The sequence below is a fragment of the Vollenhovia emeryi genome, unplaced genomic scaffold (assembly GCF_000949405.1).
Source record: "Vollenhovia emeryi isolate VEMERY1.0 unplaced genomic scaffold, V.emery_V1.0 DF939183.1, whole genome shotgun sequence".
Lineage (NCBI taxonomy): Eukaryota > Metazoa > Arthropoda > Insecta > Hymenoptera > Formicidae > Vollenhovia > Vollenhovia emeryi.
The window spans coordinates 905162-923925 of NW_011967183.1; the positions used below are offsets into that span (position 1 = coordinate 905162).

The following is an 18764-nucleotide window of genomic DNA, read 5'->3' on the forward strand; positions in this document are numbered from 1 at the left end:
CCTTGACAACATATGTCAAGGTCAAGGTCATCGGAGCTGACTCCCCTATAGTGAACAATTACCCATTTTTCTGGTTATAAATAAAGTGATGCCTCTCTTTTAGATTTAAATTAAATTTTTATCCGATAAAAACAGACCAACTTGTAGAGGCCCTCCACCACCCCCGTCGCGTTTAATCGACGGTCTTCTTTTCTTTACAATTTCGTTTCTTACATTTGTATTATTTATTTTATTTTTCTTATAATGTACTTTATAATGCATACGATATTATAAAAAAAATTACGTTATAAAATTAAAAATATAATATCTGTATAATACCTACAATATTTATTTCGACGTTACATATGAAATATTACGGTATGTGTACAATAACACGAAATTCTTTTTAGGTACTTATTACATTAAAATTGTTGCTTCATTAATGTATGTTACATAATATTTTACAGTATTTTACACTATCGAATTATGTATCTCTGTCTCTGCCTATTCCGATCTATAGACCTACGTATTCGTGTTTCAACCTACAAATTTTTAATTAACCACGACGCGATTTTATAGGGGTCTGAGTTGCAGTTTAACGCGCCCGCGGGATTTATTAGATTTCACTCTCGTATGTATGCGAGAATATATGTATATATTATAGAAGCGTACACCCACCCGAATTGGAACAAATGAAAAGAAATCAAAGTATATTCATCACCTTCTTACTCCATCAGAGTGGCCAATATTGACCACTTACCTCGTATCTTTCGTTGCTCCTGGCCATACAGTCTGGCCATTTTGACCAGAGATGAGGAAGGATATTTCGTACGGTTCGAACAATATATTACACGAGTGTCGATTGTATCGAAAAATGACCACGAGAAGTTAATTAAAGAATATTAATTAAAAAACTTTACTATGTAACTAATCAAATTTATTTTTACCGCCGTTATTTATTCGAAAATATTGACCTTCTCTTCGTAACATGATGTTTGAATTCGAAATTCAAGTTGATATGGAAAAAAAATTCACTTTGCGTTAGATTGATTTTTATCATATTCCGTGATAAATTGAAATTTATATAGTAATATGGATAAAATTAAACAATAATTTCTTGAAGATTTTTTTGAAAAACCGATCGCGAAAACTGACCGTAAAAATACGAAGATGCGTGTAACTATGCGAGACGCATCTTGAAAGTATATTACATACATACATAAAATACACAGAATAACTGATGTGAGATCCAGAAAAAAGAAACTTTCTTTACGATTTCAACCGATATTATAATCGCATATTATAATTAATTAATAACCGCAAATAATATATGAAAATAAGTTAAAATTTCAATGTTTTCGACCAAATATATTAGAATCTCACGTCATGTTATTTTTTTATTTGAAATCTATTTATTTTGAGGCAACGAATCTACAAGGTATATTAATCTACGATCTACGAAAAGTACATTCGCTGCCTCAATAAAAAAGTTTTTGACTCACCGATATGATACGCAGCTGCGGAGTTTAACTACGTTGATTCTGGAACATCTGTAACAAATAGAAAATTTATATTAGAGCGTTCAAGAAAACTAAAGCGGGGAGCACACGCTTTTGCATAAATGTATAAGCATGTGCATAACAAATTTAATTGGTCCATTTTCCTAGGGCCATCGCACACAAAATTGCATAGCTGCATGTGCATAGCATGAAAACCGTTTGAACCAATGAACATCGAACATTGAGTCGCCATATTGATTTACATAACGCGCTCATTGGTCCAGACGGTCTTGTGCTATGCATATGCAACTATGCAATTTTGTGTGCGATGGCCCTTATGCATTTGCTTATAGACCAATCAAATTCATTATGCATATGCTTATGCACTTAGGCAAAAGTGTGTGCTCCCCGCTTAATACTGCGAGGTATAATTCATATGCGTATCAAACTCTTATTCGGTTAGATGTTTAGATTATTGCGCGAAAGATGTTTCGTAAAAGATTATCACGAGAATAAACTTTTATACAATTTCAAATTACTTCTCGTCTTTCAAGTATTATTTTGAATTTATGGAATGATGAAATAAAACGATTCAATAATAAACCGGAGAAAAGATTAATTTGACACAAAATGAAAAATAACATTTACCGTAAAGTTGCTCCGCTGATGTCTGATGCCTCTCCTAGGTTTCCACCTTCACAGGGTTGTCCTTTGACACTCGCGGAAACGACGTCGCACGACTTTACACTCCCGATTGAAAAACCCATTTGAATTAAAGTATTCTGTTCCGTCCAGTTTGCTTTCACTTCGAGTTGGCGAGTATTTATACTCCAAAAACTGCCAAATTTCGAAAGTGTGGCCATTGACAGGAACGGACATTTAATGAATACTTGTTCAAATGGGTTTTCAAAAGTCTTTACTTCGGTTATGTAAACGGCACTCCCGATCGCGACGAAAATGGAGACTTTATTACATACGCGCACTTTTGTACGTATAATTGTCAGTGAGATTACTTCTTGGCAAGCAATTGACATATTATAATTGTTCGTTGCCATTTCACTCGACGATTCGTGTATCACGTGCTGGCACTTTGATCTGAAAGTGATAAATGTTTAACTTGAGTCGACAATTTTAAAGCACGACGTGAGATTCATCCGAGCTCGATTGTTAAAGAAGGTATTATCGCTCGTGGATGAAACTATTATAATAATTTATATGTAATTTCTTTATCGCACTTTCTCTTCAAATTACGCGTGATATTTATCTCGATAAATCACCGTAGATATCAACGATATGATTACGGATCGGAGACACTTAAACGCGATTGATAAATGTTAACGATTCTCGTGAGAAATGATCGCGTTACGAGGAGCGACGCGAAGATACGCGGAACACTCGCCTCGCTCGACTGACTCGCGCCGAATGATTCGGCACAATAGACTATTTTCGACCGAGGTGTTTGCGGCGCTACGTTATTTCTTGGAACCGACGCTCGGCTTTCGACCGAGTTGTTTACGACGCTCGATCTATAGCACTACGTCACTTTGTGGAATTTCGGCGAAACAAGGCCACGCCGTACGCAGGATTATTCACGCGGCGACAATTGAACGAGTTCGATTATACCCCGCGCCGTTCCGCATGTCGTATTGTTATTTTTTTATACGCGTTCGCGACAAGTACGGGAAGAAACCGCGATCGCTCAATCCCCGCGATTTGCCATCGATGCCTCGGTTAGTCGGCAAGACATATCTAGCGCGATTCACACAAGATCTATACATTTATACATCTAAGAATCAAAGCGCTAGCTAACTTGAAATTACTTCTTTATTGCGATAATTACGGGCGATAATTGCTGCTTTGATCGATGCTCGTATTCGAACGCATCTTGTATCGCAGTAAATCTCTTGTTGCTTCGAGCATAATTTGTTGGCTATTTCTAGGTTGAACGCGCGAAATAATACACGAAATGTTGAATCGCGTGTTTTAATTAGCATTTATCGATGATTTATTAATGCCACAAGTTCATATAATTTTTACGGAATTTATAAGTGAAAATACATATGCGACATTGAATTTTTAATTATTTTCGGACGACTGTGTCTCGAATAACTCTGGCTAATAAGTCTCATTAACTCTGTTGCGTTTATTGTACAGTATTGATGTTAAAATGTATAATTTTTGTGCGATGCTCTTGTACATACTTAAGATTATTTTAAGTACAATGTCATTGCATGGAACCTGACCATAGCGCGAGACGCGACCAAAATTGCGCAAATCTGCGTTACCTACTTGGCAAAATGTGGACATTGGCTACGTAGTTCAGGTCCGCGTTTCCTAATATCCACAGAGGGCATAACACATTCGAGGATCACCAAAAACCAGCCGTGGCAGCTCTCAGGCTACTCTCTGCTCGAAGCCCTGATAATAATAAAGAAAATCTAAAGTCAATAGCCTTTAATCAGCATCTCATCGGTTTAATGAAATAGATACAAACATAAATAAACAAATTGATGAAAAACGTAATATCAAATGCCAATGTTAAATTTCGAGAGAAATTGTGATAGCCACGTTTGTCTAATTATTATAGCGATAAAAATTTGTGATACTCTTTCAAAAATCAAATTTGGAAGTAAGAATATCTTACAAATTAAGATGCTGAATCTTACAAGAAATTACCCTAATAGCACATTATGTTAGTGCAATATTGGGAAATTTTGTAAATCTAAGGTTTGCTTTCTGTTCTTGCACTGCTGTAATAGCACAGTGCAGGTTAAACATTTGCCCAATACAAGCAAATATTGAGCCAATGTTTAACCAATGTTTGGTCCATACACTGTGCTACTAGGGTGGTGAACTAGTGCAGTAAAACAGAATGAGAAAAATATACTTGTCTTAAATTTATTACACTAGTTGACCAGTGCAGGAACAGAAAACAAACCTCTAGCATTCCCAATATTGGTCCAATATTGTAAAATGGACGCCTTCTCTTATTTAGCCGACATGTTTATTTAGCAATATTGGTCCAATGTTGTATCAATGTTAGACCAATATTCTTATTACGTTGTTAAATATCGGCCAACGCACTTGCAATATAAATCTAATATTATCTAATTATCGTGCAACACATTTATTCGAGGGTCAGTATCGACCAATGTATTCCTAACATAACCAACATTGGACCAATATTTAGCCGGTGCACTTATATCTTTGCGATGGGCGTACACAGGCAGGCAGGAATATCTGGACATTTCTACAACGTAGCCTACAATTATAGAAATGTCCAAGCATCCCTGGCCGTCCGCTCACATACCTTCCAAGAGTTCCAAGTCGTAACAATGTAAGTTACACAATTGTTGCGAACGTTACAAGCTTCCAGGGCGCATGCGCGAAAAAAAGCGGCACCGCTAGCAACACCACTGGGCCTGGGGCCGCCTGAGTCGGGCCGAGTCGCCGCGCCGTGAAAAATGTCAGCTCGCTGGTGGTAATCGGTGGTGATTCACGCTCGGCCTGCCTCGGCCTGTCTCGCGCGCACGTCAAACGGCCGTACGTCCCGTGTGCCACACCGAGACCAACCGACCCACGATCGACCACGTTCTGCTCGGACCGCGAGCAGGTGAGTGATGACAGCGTGGATACTCGGCGCGCTCGCTACGCGGGTCGCCGCACGCGTCGCGCCGGAACCCCGGAACTTGAACGACGGCGCCCGTTAACGGGCGAGCGAGAGCAGGTTAAGTGCATTCGCCTTGCATCCTACCGTCCTCTACCTTCGGTCCACGCCTGTCCTCGTGCCCTGCTGTCGGTCCCGGACGGCCAGGCGTAAATCGTGGCAGCTGCTGGCGGTTTCACGGTCGCCAAATGGAATCCCCGTTCCCGCTGCACCTGTCAAGTGCACTTTCTAAAGCGTGACTCATGCTATTGCTGACCATTGCTGACGAGGGGGTAAAAAAAAGGCTGGAATGCCGTTCTCGGCAACTGTCTAATTTATCAGCCGTCTGGGTGATAATCTCCAGGTGACGTTGTATTTGTAGTCTGCGGGATGGCAGATAAGAGAGCGGCCTGGTTTATAATTTCATTGTACCTACGGTATACTGTGTGTGCGCCTGCAAAGTTACGCCTGTCTAAAAGATAAATACACTTTTGCACTTGTTTGTAATGCGTCGCTGTACGTGCTAATAATCACACTTTTATTTTATTTTAGTCTTCGGCTGATAATCGATTGATAACACGTATAGTAAATGAATCATGTCGAAAACAAATTGGGCTGGAAAAATGTTAAGATTATATCTCGCTTATCAGGACGACGTTTTCAACGTTCCTTTGATACATAAATTTTCTTGAAACGTGTTTCTACGCGCCACCTTTGCTTTCTGTTAATTGTATATGTAAGGTATAAATTACATTAGGAACATGCCAACACGTGTATGAAAGATATTAATTGTATATAACAGACGTAAAGTCTATTAGGAACGTGTTACTGTACGTGAAAGCTATTGGATGGCAGCCGAGAGGTAAACGAGAGGTAAACCGCTGAGAGCACCGTGGTGTACAGATTTGCGGCATTATAAAGATAAAATAAGATAAGATAAAGTAATGCCCGCTGGGCATTAGCAGGCATTGGTGTGGATGATTTTGCTCAGCGGCTCACCCCTCGATGGTAGCTTTAATGAAATAAGAGTAACCAGAACCTTATGCGTGCGATTGAAAAATAGCAACGCTTGTTTGGATTGTTAAGAACGATATTCCCGTAGGATGATGGAGGAACCACTGAGTCAGGGTGCCTCACCATCCAGCGACGGCAACTTCCCGGCGGGTGGCGGCGGCGAACTCAACTCGACCACCACAGTCGGTCTGGACGAGAGGATACTGGACGTCTCGTCGCGGCATACCCTGAACGTCCTTAGAACCCCACCGACGAAGAAAGCCAAGAGAGTTCGATTCTTCCGCAACGGAGACAAGTATTACACAGGTGTGGTGATGGCAGTGACGCCTGAGAGATATCGCAGCTTCGACAGCCTCGCGTCCGATCTGACCCGTGCTCTGGTGTCGAGCGTGACCCTGCCGAGCGGTGTGCGAGCGATATACACTATGGATGGCCGCAAGGTTCAGAGCGTCGGCGACCTAGAGGATGGCAAGTGCTACGTGGTGTCTGGCCAGGGCGAGATGTTTAAAAAGGTGGAGTACTCGGCATCCAAGGTCCGTCGTGGGAGCTCGTTGTCTGGGCTGCCGCAGTCGCCGGCAGCCAGCAGCGGTGGCGGTGGCACCGGCAGGCAGACCAGCGCCATTCCGCTGTGCGTGAAAGCGCGCATCGTGACGCTGATCCGCCACGGTACCAAGCCGCGTAAGGTGATGCGCTTGTTGTTGAACAAGCGCAACGCGCCGAGCCTCGAGCACGCGATGGAAGCGATTACGGAGGCGGTCAAACTCGACACTGGAGCGGTGAGAAAGGTGTACACGTTGTCGGGTCAGCAAGTGACCTCGCTCGAGCAATTCTTTGAGAACGACGACATCTTCGTGGCCTACGGCCCGGAGAAGTCTGTACAGGAAGATTTTGAGTTGGACTTCGAGGAGAGTAAATCTGTTCAGAGCTTCCGCCGATGTCCGTGGAGCTCCAAACGACAGAGCGGCCCGATGCCGCGGATGCCGAGGAAGTCTGGCAAGAAGGCGCTCACCACGCCGCAAGTCAGGACCCCTAGTCCTTCATCTCTGATATTGCCACAGCCTCTGAGATTGCATTACACCGTGGGACACATCATTGGGGACGGAAACTTTGCTGTCGTTAGGCATTGCACGCACAAGTAAGCATTCCAGAGCACAGGAGTCTTTAAATAAAAAAATCTTATGCAAATTATATTAATTCCAGCTTTGTAAGTCAGAAGATGTTATCTTCTTCGAAGATTATTGTACGATATGTGTGCAAAAAATTGAGTCAATTTTTATATTGGAAATATAATTGGCATGCAAATGTAACACCATATTATAACTTATTTAGCCAGAAGTGTCTTTTAGTTTTTTTTAGTATTTAAAAAAATGTAATACGAAAGATTGATAATATTTTAGATCTAGCGGTGCTGAATACGCTATGAAAATTGTGGATAAGTACAAGTGTCAAGGGAAGGAGACAATGCTAGCAAGCGAAGTAGCGATACTGAGACAAGTCTGCCATCCCAATATAATTAGTTTGATCGCGGAACAAGATACTGCCGATCAGCTGTTTTTAGTTATGGAACTCGTCAAGGTACGCCTGTACCATCAAAATTGAAAGGCACTTAACAGTGTTAAACATTAACGATAAATTTTGAACTTAATTTATCATGTAAATCCAATTGCAAATATGTAATGACTGAAACGATATTTGCCTAGGGTGGAGATTTATTCGATGCAATCGCAGTTGCGACCAAGTTCTCCGAGGCAGAAGCGAGTGTGATGATCAGTCACTTGACTTCCGCCTTGGCTTACCTACATTCGCACCATATCGTACATCGCGACGTGAAGCCGGAGAATCTTTTAGTCGAGATGGACGGCAGTCACGTTAGATGCTTGAAACTGGGCGATTTCGGACTCGCACAGGTAGTGCGAGAACCTTTGTACACAGTCTGTGGTACGCCCACTTATGTGGCACCAGAAATTCTCGCCGAAACTGGATATGGTTTAAAGGTACGTTAACATGTTGTAGCGAATTAAAGGAAAACAGTTTTAACGACAAAAATATAAGAATTCCCAATGTTAATCTCTACGTACAAGATATCAATTTTTCAAACAAATGTTTATATCTGTCAATGACTTAAGTGTACATAAATGTATTGGTTTTCTTTAGATTGATGTGTGGGCGGCCGGAGTAATTCTATACATTCTCCTTTGCGGCTTTCCACCGTTCGTATCGGTAGATAACGAACAGGAAGAATTATTTGAGCGTATCCTGAGCGGTCAATACGCATTTACAGCACCGTATTGGGACACGATATCGTTTTCCGCAAAGCAGCTCATCACGAACATGCTGCAGGCACAGCCTGAACTTCGCTTCAGCGCGGAGGACGTGCTAGATCATCCGTGGCTCGCGGTAACTGTCACTGACATACGACATTATTATTGTACCTCACAAATTAGAAAAGTCACCGCGTTGCCACACCCGCATGGCTTAAGACCCCTCTCTCACTGTCTCACAGTAATCGAAGATAAGTTTATCGGGTGGTCCTCCGCTAGACGACACGTTCGCTATCGCATTTATTATTTTGGGCACCATTTCTTCAAATCCCACCAATTTGTCACGCCACGCTGCACGGGAAAAGACTTCAGCGGGTTTATTAATGTAATAATTAAAAATTCAACAATGCCTTTTGCCAGAGAAATTATCTTGAGTTTTGAATTTATTTAATTTTATTATTACTTAGTCCATAAAGAATTCTACATAAATAATTTCGGGGAAGAAAACGAAACATTAATACCTATAGAACTTGTTTTACAAATTCTTAAAGAAAGATTACGTATTATGAAATTCGTTATGATTCTTTGCTTGGTGAGCTGAAGAAAATTTCCATGTTACGAGCGTGGTGTGATTGAAGACCTTGCCTCCTTCGCACTTTATTGGCTTTATTTCGAACACAAGACTATGAAGGCTTTTGTAGTGGTTTGCTGTATCTGTAGCAGTGCTTTTTCTTTTCTTTTGTCCCGCCTCTGTATATCAGCAGAGCTTTCTAGGAGGCGAGCAGACCGCAGCAACAGCAACAGCCACCGACGCATCGGCGGAGCAATACTGGAATCAGCAGTGTAAGCCGATAAGATTGGCTACCTTTGAGTTCGACTTCAAGAAACAGCGCAGTCAACGACAGGGTGACGACACCACGACAAGAACCGATTGGAAGAGTGATATTAATCATTGCGACGTACCGGAGTTCATCAATGCCCAGAGAAAATCGAATGATGAAAATCGCGATGAAATCGATTTTGCCAACGGCAATAGCAACGAAAATGATTTAGTGTCTCTTAGCTACGACTGTCTGAAAGATGTCAATAGTCTGAGTCGATCAATGCACGACTTAATAGATAATCTCAACGACAACAGAAGGCCGCGACGCCGTCTTGAATCGCAAAGCGCTACGTCGTCGCTCAACAGCATTCCAGAAAATTTAAATACGTTTAATTATCGCAGCAATTCACCGATTTGTCTCGATGAAATCGCCGAAAAGACTTGCAGGGATTATCGAGGCGATCGGAAAAACGGAAACTCGGTGAAAGAGCCCAAGTACCTCCATTCGAACTGTGAGACGCCAAAGTCGGCGAAGAAATCTGTTGTCACGAATCGGAAGAACGTGTACGGGATGAGTCGTGAGAGCAGATTCGACAGCGATGATTTCCGTAATAGCAACGCAACTGCGTCGACATCGAGTGACAGTTTGACTGGCGACAGTTCGACCGGCAATGACATCGAGACTTCCGACAGCTTTGTAAACATTCAATTCGCACGATTGGCACGCGGGCAAAAGTCGAGCTCGACACAAAGCATGGAGTCGACTGACAGCTTCGAGAATGTGAGTTTCCGATACACGAACCGGAACAACTGTCTCAAGGATCATTTATCGCAGATTTCTTCAAAGCTCGTCAACAACCAGGATCAGAATGCGCCTACCGCGAGGATACTGCAAACCCGAATAGCTGTGTTGAAAACATTAAGATCACCTAAACTGGACAATCAGTCCGACAAAAAGAACTGTAACAGTCCGTTCAGTAGGGTGCAAGAAATGAACAAGTCGACAAAGAACGAGCCAGTGAAACTACGGCATGAAGGATACATTAATAAGAAGAGTCAGATAGATTCAAGAAATGCCAAGAGCAAGAGATACAGTTGCTTTTCTCCATGCGCAACAAAGAGATTGCCCGAGGAAGTTGGCAGCAGCGGTGATAAAGTTACAACGCGGAAGTTTAGCTCGACTGATGAATTGCGCGACGAAACTAGGCAGACGCCGACAACGCGTTTAAAGCGGTTTAGCCTGTATTATACACCACAGCCGTTGAGGAAGACATACGAGAGTGAAGTGAAGACCGGGAGGATCGCGTACAAGCCGGCGGGTCGCGTTCAGCGATCCGAGACGAATAAGGGAAGGGATGGAGAGGAGGTTGAAAAAGTACAGAGGTTGGAAAAAGTAGACAGGAGCCGGAGATCAGTGATGGACGCTTCGACGATTGCTAGCAGGGGCAAATCCAACAGGCAAAATGTTCACGTGAGACCAAGCGGCGTACTGAACGTGGCCAGAACGAAGTGATAACGAGTAGAAGAATCAAGATGATTCGCCGAAGATGTGTGGACGCTGTGACGAAATCCAAAGTCCAAGCGCTTTACAAATGGGACAATTGCGATATTGGTTAAAATCATTAAGTTGGTTGACACTCTTGCGTAGCGATCGAAAAAGCGAGCCTCGAAGTTGACAACTATTTTCTTAGCGAGTGCGTACATGCGTTGAGAAAAGTTCCGCTTTAAACTGTACTATGAAATTACCAACAACTAAGTAGAATGACACTAAACATTTTGCGAAGGAAGAAACGATCTCATAATCCTTAGATTTGGGACTTTCAAGTCTGACGGTATTAACGAAAAGCATTGTAGCCTATCGTAATCGATAATATCTATTTTTTCCAAAAGCTTTCAGTTTATTAGTTACGATAAACACAAAAAGAGTTAAATACAAAACGAGGAATTACAAAGTCACAATATTTTTTTACGGTATACAACTAATGAAATGGCGTAGGAAAATAATTGTACAGATTTGTAAAATACAGTTATAACACTTTTCATTGATGCCATCCAGAAAGAAATCCTCAAATCTTGTAGATTATTCAACACAGAGTAGTGTGAGATGTTGCAGAACTGTTTTTAATTTACATACATTTCGATACAATTTTTATTACTGTTGAAGATTGAAATAGCTGAGAAAGACCAAAGACAGATACATAACTGCGAAGTACACAAGATTTTTCAGAAGAAAACTGGATAAAAATTCATATCTGCAAAAATTATACTTACCAGTATTAACTTCTAGAGTTAATCTGGAGGACTTGTAGATTATTAAAATCCCGGTTGAAGAAATTCGTCCTTTTTTAGATACCCTTTTAGTTAGAGTAAGAATAATATATATATATAATTTCGCAATAGAGAGTGCTAATTGATGTAACCAGTCCTTAATCGTCCGGGATTAGAGGATGACTATGTCAATAGTGCCGATGTAGTAGTAGATCGATAGCGAATGATGATGCCGGCGAAGATTGAAACGGACGAGTTTGGAATTAAGAACAAAACATGCCAAATGCATTTAAGTAGGTTATTTTATATATCGGATGTCTAGTACACCACGTAAGTCTAGCTATAGGTAAAACGCAAATAGACGGAGTATTCAACCCTTTCGATTCCATGGCGCGAAACAGGCTTCAACAGACTATGTGTTAACGTGAAAATTAATCTTGTGGCGACTCTTGGCTTATTTATATTGGTATTTACATGTCTCGTTTTAAATTAAGGGAAATTTGTCTTAGGTAAAAATGCGATTTTAAGGTAAAAGTTACACCGAGAGTAGGTTCTTTTCTTGAAGAGTGCAATGTAGAAACGAAAGGGTTAAGGTAGAGAATAATAATAGTAGGAGGATAAAGCTTCATTTTCGAGCGATTAGCGATTGGTATTAATAACACAAGAATTTTCGCAGCGGAAGACAAAGGGCGACGAATTGGGTGATTTTGGGATGCTGGATAAGCGTAGTGCACATTGAACTTACTCAAGGAAAGGCGAGAAGATAATTATTTTTATAAAGGAGCCGCGTCGTATTAGCAATAAGATGTGACACTGGAAAATTGACAAACGAGTGCATGCGCTGCAGAAAAAGAAAGATGACTATTATTAAAATTATTTTTGTAGGTGTTGATAAAGTGAAGGCAAGAATTGACAGTGTCATCTTTATCACACTGGAGAATATTCTTCCGCAGACTTATTGTCAATTTTATCCAATTAATGAAGGACGGTTTGAAAAGGAGCAAAACATTGTGAATTTTTGACATCCGAAAGTTTCAAAAATACTCAAAGAATGAGTTACTTTTAAACGTCGAGATTCGTTCAAGTCTTGGCTGAACTTTATCAATTGTGAAAATTGTCAGAATCATAACATCGCGCTCTTTGTCGCTCGATCGTTGCTAATCTGTGGTCTCACTTTTGCTGCAGCGATTCCCGACGATTTTCGTATCGCGCTCGTGTGATGTCTGTCGACAAATCGTGTACATACATAATTATAATGACGTGTGTGTAAGGCTTGATTACTCGTGAAATGATGAAAACAATGTTACTGTGATTCGTTCGCTCGTCATTCATTTATTCGCGTTTCCTAGCGCGGAGTCCGAACTTAAGAATTTTGTTAATAAACGGTAATAATTACTCTTTTGTTTCTCGTTCTTGTTTTGTTGTATTGTTCTTTATGTCGTAATAAGCGTACCGACTTGCGCGCAATTTATGGTAGTTCGTAGGTTTTAAACGTGATTCACGCCAAAAATTTAAGATGCATATTGTGACTTTAGGTATTTATATTATATATATTATTATATTATACATACATATATATATAGATATAATATTCGTATAAGAAAACAAACAAATCTCTTATCACGCAACTCCATTCTCCAAATTTAACTATATGTATATCAGACGTCCATCCGTTTTGTTAACGATTTGCAGGAGTAGAATTAAAAGAAAGACACCTCGCCAGTATGTTTTGCGATGTTAATTTTATGTTTATTTCCCCAAAAGACGCATTGTATAAATATAATTAATAAAACATTCTAACGATCTTGCAATTATTGATTAAGTATGTTCCGCTGAGCCCCAATTAACGAGCACTGATGCAACGGAAAATGGCGGAACGTAGTTAAATTTACACGAAAGATAGCTCATTGTTAACATTATTTTAGCAAACGTTTAAATTATGTTCTTTATAGTTTTTAATGTGTAGAGTATATCTCAATTATGAGAGACTTTGCTTTACCAGGTTTTGCACAGCCGAGAGAATTTCTGCGTTTGTTTCCAGCGTATATTAGGGAGCGAATAAATTGCATTTCTCGTGCGGTCGATTGCACCGGTGTTCGTGCGATGCTTGATGGCACTACGAGTTTCTATTTTATTACTATTTCAATTACTCGAGATTATTAAGCAACACACATCATTATCATAAATGCACCCGCAGCTATTTAATGTACTGCCACGAAACTTATATTGAAAAATATAATTACGAAATTTCACCGCATCTCGAGTCCCTGTTCCTTCCATCGTTTCCACGCTAATCGCCTGAAGCTAAATGTCGACAATAAAACGATCGTCATTTCCTATTTCACCTACTTGCTTAGGTTGAAAAACGATTCATGTTCCATTCGTCGATCGTACATGTAATGAGACATTGAAACTTGAAACCACTTGTGTTAATACGTTTGAGAATTAAACTTTACTCGACATTACATAATTTATATAAGACATTATTTCGATTATTGCAATCGATACGCTAATCAAATTGGAGTACGTTCCTTTGTATATTTTATTAATATCGTAACAATAAATATTTAAGTATAAAACTATAAATTACATCAACACGTTTGAATTACGTTAAAGTGTAGCAATACGCTGATCAAGCGCAGTGCTAAATACTATTGGCATCAACGTATTAATCGTTAAAGTACCCGACGTCGTATTCGTTTATCGCGTTTATCGCGTTTAAATTTGCAACAGCTTTACTGCGTTTTTATTATTTGCCGACAGTTCGATGTGTTATCGTAACCGCGAACAGCAAGTTTTTTGCTTATTTTGAACACAGCGGTGACCTCCCGGCTTCTCTCTCTCTCTCCCTCCCTCCCACCTCTACTTCCGCCCGCATCGCAGCACAGGTTTGTACACGCGCGGCCGCGTCGTATTCTCGCTCGATTTTCGCGCTGAAAATGCATCTCGCGACTCGTTCCCTAACGCGAATGTCTAACGGAGCCGTGTCCCCGATTACGCGGAGTGCTAATTAGTCCGATGCGATCGCGAGGGCGTGCAAACTGGCCGGCAACGGATCGTTTCGCGAGAGGGGACGCGTCGTTCCGTTGATACCTCGTCGATCGGCTACGGTGGGGAAACGATTGATACCTAATTGTCGACGAATTATTCATTACTAGCGTCGCGCGCATCGAGCGGATCAATCAACGTTCAAATGACACGTCGTGAACATTTGGGCGATGATCGCGATTGGGATTTTTCGGGCTACGGCGTTTCCGCGTAGCGGCGTGAAGTTGGCGCGATTCAAAATCCCCCCCGACTTCAGTCCAGTCGTCCAATGGCGTCGCGCGCACCCGGTGGGCCGTGGGCGTCAGGAGTTTCGCGTCTCGTCGCGTCGGTTTACTCGGCAACTTTTTGATTCGGGACAATGCCCGCAGCGATCGCCGGGAGTGCGGGATCGCGTAGGATCGTCGGCGTCGATTATTCGCGTAAAGATGTGCGCGCAAGTTTCCGGACGGTGCGCGCGGACGAGTGGCAGATGGTTCGGCGCAATGACGAGATCCAACGGCGCGGCGACGTAGGCAGGTATTGAATTTATCTCGCGTCTATCACAAGACGGAAATATATCTACGTCTCGACACGCTAGAGATGTCGGAAACGGTTTCAGAATTTGAGCATCGCAGTTCTAGATTCGCCGCGGTTTCACCCGCTTAAATCCTAACCTTCCAGGCTTCGAATTCCTGCGTCAATTCGACATCGTATCGACATCGATCGGCGGATCACTTCTCCCTGGGAGGCGACGGACAAGATTAATAATGAATTGGCTAGTTGAAGCTGAGGTTAATCGACGTGGGAGAAGCAAGGCCTCAGGTATCTTTCAACACCTGAAACACCGGCGGAAAGCGGGACCGATCGATCTTTAATCGGATAAAACGTCAGTGTGATATTAAATTGATAAATTTGATAAAATAATCGACAGCACGATTTACTTCGCAATGATTGATTTATTGCGTGATGCGTATAATATATTATATATTGTGTTTCTCTTATATTACTTCAATTTATTTGGAATGTATAACATTTAATTAACTTTGCTTCGTAGGTGCTCTCGGTGGGCTATTTTGACGTCACCATGATGCATAAGAAACGATGTCATCTTGATGTTTTCGCGAGCGATATGTTCTACTTGGGACGGCGACCATTTCGGATATATTTAATTGGTTTTTATCCGACGTGCTGTTGGGATCGCGAGCGCGAAAGGCGCGAGGAAAGGCGGCTAGCTGGAACGGATCCGTGATTCGTACGTTTTGCGTCGTCGCGGGGTGTCGCGGCGAGGGTGGCCGGGGGCAGGTAACGAATTCGCGACGATCGCGGCAAGGGTAACCGCGGTTCCGCCGCGGCCTGTCCCTCCCCTTTACCTCAGCTCGCTCGTTCCACCGTCCCCACCTTGACACGGACACGGTCGCACGTACCGCGGCGCGTGGCGCAGTCGGCGCTCGCCGCTCGTCGCTGTCGGTTCAAGTGTCGTGGCGCGTGATTCCGTCCCGATTACGTTAACATTTACATATCGAGGGTGAGAGTCGTCGCGCGCTCTCTCTCTCTCTCCCTCCCTCGTCTTCCCTCTTGTGACGCATATCGGTGAAGGTGCGCTGTTTTTGTGATCGCAGGAGCCGCGCAGGGATACACATCGTCGAGATCGACGCCAGGATTCGTATGGGACACGCATCGGGCACGAGGCAGCGTTTGGATCACGTGAGTTTTACTTGAAATTTCTATTACGTTGTGTTATATGAACGACTTGCAATGAATTGTACGCTGAGACGGCGTGCGAAAACCTTCTCCCGTAACATCCCGCGAGACATCGCGGGATAACGGCCGATTGGAAGTCACGTGTTCGCGTTGCTTCGCAATCCGTTGGTCGTTGAAATCGGCGCGAATAAAACGTTATTTAACTTGGTTTTGTTTCGTTGTACCTTCGTACGACAAGCGCGCTGATTATTTGATTAATTGAATCGTAATAATTACGATTCAAGTAAAAGTTATCGACCGACAACGTATTGATTTCAGTTGTTATAATAGAGAAACAAGTTTTAGTTACAACTTTCGGTAATTTTCAGCTTTTGTATCGCTGTTCCGGCATTTTATGCTGAAATACACCGCCGTAAAATCGACGGCATTGTGAAAACATTATTTTTTCATTGTATATTGTTTATGCACGCTTGAAACATCACATTGAATACCGCCGCTCGAATAAGAAACTACCTTAGCCTAACGTGTAATATTCCGCGCGCGAAAATGACCATTTTTCGTGTTCAAATATTAACCCTGCGCGTTGTATATGCGCGTATCGCGCCGCGTAATTCATATTCATCGGGCTTACAAAAAAGTCACCCTCGCGGATTGGACGACGGCACGAGGTAACATAATAATCATAACCGAGAATACCATGCGAGCACGGGGGCGCTAAATTGAATGTCGTATTATCCCTTTTTTTCGTACGCAATTTATGCGAGGAGGAAATGGCAAATATTGACACGTAATTTGTTTCACTAATCCTACTTAGTAAAATCGTAATTCTTTTTTAAGAGAAATAAATCGAGAGGAAAAGACTTTCGACGGAAAGAAATGGAAATATCTCATTACATACACAGTTGGCAAATTTGTGTTTTCTTAAAATTTTTGTGTTAAACGTTTAACACATTCATGTGTCAATTTAACATATTGCTCTTGTGTTAATTGACCTCAAATGTTAAGTCACTAAAATAACTGAAAAGAAATGTTAAAACAACACAATGTGTACTTATTTTTTAATATGACACAATACATATCTTCTATATTATTAGTAACAAAATTTATCTGTTCAGATTTCGAACCGTCATTTGACTTGTTACATCTGTAAAATGTAAAACCTACATTTTTTAACTACATTTTGCCATTAAAAATATGTTAATTTTACACAAAATTTATTTCAAATTACTTTGAGATTCGCATTTATTTTGTGTTAAAATATTAACATTTCCATATTATGTTAAATTAACAAAAAAATCTGTGCGGACCGTTTGGGACGTGTGATATCTGTTAAATTTAACACAGATTTTTCAACTGTGCACGTCTCAGTCACGTATATCTCATTAAATCCAATTCTAAAATTGTCAGATCTTCAGATATTTGATACTTTTAGTGAACATTTGACGTTACTTAATTAGCTTTAATTAGATCTCAATAGATAACTTGGAACGTTCGAGGAAAATGTCAAATCTCTGAAAATCTGCTAATTTTTGTAATTGGATCTTATGAGATATATTTAGTTAATACACGATTGAGACACATGTAATGAGAGTTTTTCAATTTTTTCCCGGGTAATTTGCACAAACGCGTTTTCAAAAAGTATAAAAACTGCTTATATCTGTAAATTTTCTAATATGGAAATATTTTATGTCCAAATAATTGTCGGCGAGACGAAAGCGTAACGCAGGACTCGTGCGTAAAGTTGGCGCGTGGCGTGGAAATTACTAGATTTTCGCGCAGAAAAGACGCAACCCATGGAAATAATTATTGCAATTTGGTCCCGCGTGGATGAGGATATTTCGTGGTATCGAAATTATTCACCGTATCGGAACACCTGCTGCGATTATTATCGGTGCGTAACGGTATTTCTGCGATGCATGTGCGTTGTCGCCGTCACCGCTAGACTTCGCGCTCAAACGCGCCGCTAATGATTGTTCCGCGAACGTTGCGTCACGAGGACGTTTCCCCGAGGTCTTTCGAAATACTATACACTCATGTTTCTATCAATTTACGCTGCTCGCGGATTTAACGCCCCGTTGTTGCAATCGCAACACAGAGTTCTACTTTTTATGCGAATCACACAATGAGGTCGCGTAACATATTTTTATGCGACTAAGGCTATCAATCGAGACTAAGGCTATCGAACGTTCTAAATGTTTCTATAAAGATATCGTAGTGAGAAACGATTCGTCGATCGATGTTGAATCGACGTCAATATTTGACGGTGTCGATGTCGATCCGGCATCGTTTCGACATCGATCGACGAGTCATTTTTCATTGAGGAAATTATTGACACTGTTCTCAGGAATGTGTCACAAAAATTTATTGTTTTATTTTGTTGTTATTATTTGCTGAATTATGTACGTCGGGGGGATTTTATTCTATTCTATTCTAGCCAATCTTTATATCCCTGTGTGTGCGTATGATGATTCTATGTCGAGAAGTCCGTGACAATGTTGCGTATGGAATTGTGAAAGCACGAATTATTTGAATTATTGGACGAAAAG

At 41.3% G+C, this 18764-nt stretch overlaps 3 protein-coding genes across 8 annotated transcripts in view; 2 read left to right on the plus strand and 1 right to left on the minus strand.

The window, feature by feature from the left end:
• Positions 1-1423: 1423 nt before the first annotated feature.
• On the minus strand, positions 1424-4896 carry LOC105562827. The gene is made up of 4 exons (XM_012013925.1): positions 4789-4896; positions 3768-3896; positions 2127-2573; positions 1424-1529 (listed from the first exon to the last, which is right to left on the minus strand). The coding sequence occupies exons 2-4, from the start codon at positions 3830-3832 to the stop codon at positions 1478-1480; spliced, it is 564 nt and encodes a 187-aa protein (XP_011869315.1). The 5' UTR covers positions 3833-3896; positions 4789-4896; the 3' UTR covers positions 1424-1477.
• On the plus strand, positions 4618-13747 carry LOC105562825 (serine/threonine-protein kinase GL21140). Of its 6 annotated transcripts, none has more exons than XM_012013919.1 (6): positions 4618-4815; positions 6227-7273; positions 7536-7713; positions 7839-8132; positions 8293-8535; positions 9161-13747. In XM_012013919.1, the coding sequence occupies exons 1-6, from the start codon at positions 4691-4693 to the stop codon at positions 10733-10735; spliced, it is 3462 nt and encodes a 1153-aa protein (XP_011869309.1). In that variant the 5' UTR covers positions 4618-4690; the 3' UTR covers positions 10736-13747. The 6 variants fall into 6 exon arrangements, with proteins under 6 accessions (XP_011869309.1, XP_011869310.1, XP_011869312.1 ...); XM_012013920.1 differs by having other exon boundaries at positions 9164-13747; XM_012013922.1 differs by lacking the exon at positions 4618-4815 and adding an exon at positions 5019-5091.
• A 1088-nt stretch (positions 13748-14835) lies between these two features.
• LOC105562833 (protein sickie-like) overlaps positions 14836-18764 on the plus strand; it is a 109585-nt gene continuing 105656 nt past the window's right edge. The window contains exons 1-3 of the mRNA XM_012013934.1: positions 14836-15054; positions 15199-15403; positions 16137-16221. Of these exons, the coding sequence (XP_011869324.1) occupies positions 16183-16221 (39 nt within the window). The 5' untranslated portion in view covers positions 14836-15054; positions 15199-15403; positions 16137-16182. The remainder of the gene's footprint in view (positions 15055-15198; positions 15404-16136; positions 16222-18764) is intronic.

Excerpts from the sequence above, each read along its gene's own strand:
- LOC105562827 (XM_012013925.1), bottom strand. The coding sequence starts at position 3,832 with ATGCCCTCTGTGGATATTAGGAAACGCGGACCTGAACTACGTAGCCAA. Across the intron at positions 2,574-3,767 it reads CAATGTCCACATTTTGCCAA|ATCAAAGTGCCAGCACGTGA; the intron begins GTAGGTAACGCA and ends TATCACTTTCAG. Across the intron at positions 1,530-2,126 it reads ATCAGCGGAGCAACTTTACG|ATGTTCCAGAATCAACGTAG; the intron begins GTAAATGTTATT and ends TATTTGTTACAG.
- LOC105562825 (XM_012013919.1), top strand. The coding sequence starts at position 4,691 with ATGGGCGTACACAGGCAGGCAGGAATATCTGGACATTTCTACAACGTA. Across the intron at positions 8,133-8,292 it reads AAACTGGATATGGTTTAAAG|ATTGATGTGTGGGCGGCCGG; the intron begins GTACGTTAACAT and ends GGTTTTCTTTAG. Across the intron at positions 8,536-9,160 it reads TAGATCATCCGTGGCTCGCG|CAGAGCTTTCTAGGAGGCGA; the intron begins GTAACTGTCACT and ends TCTGTATATCAG.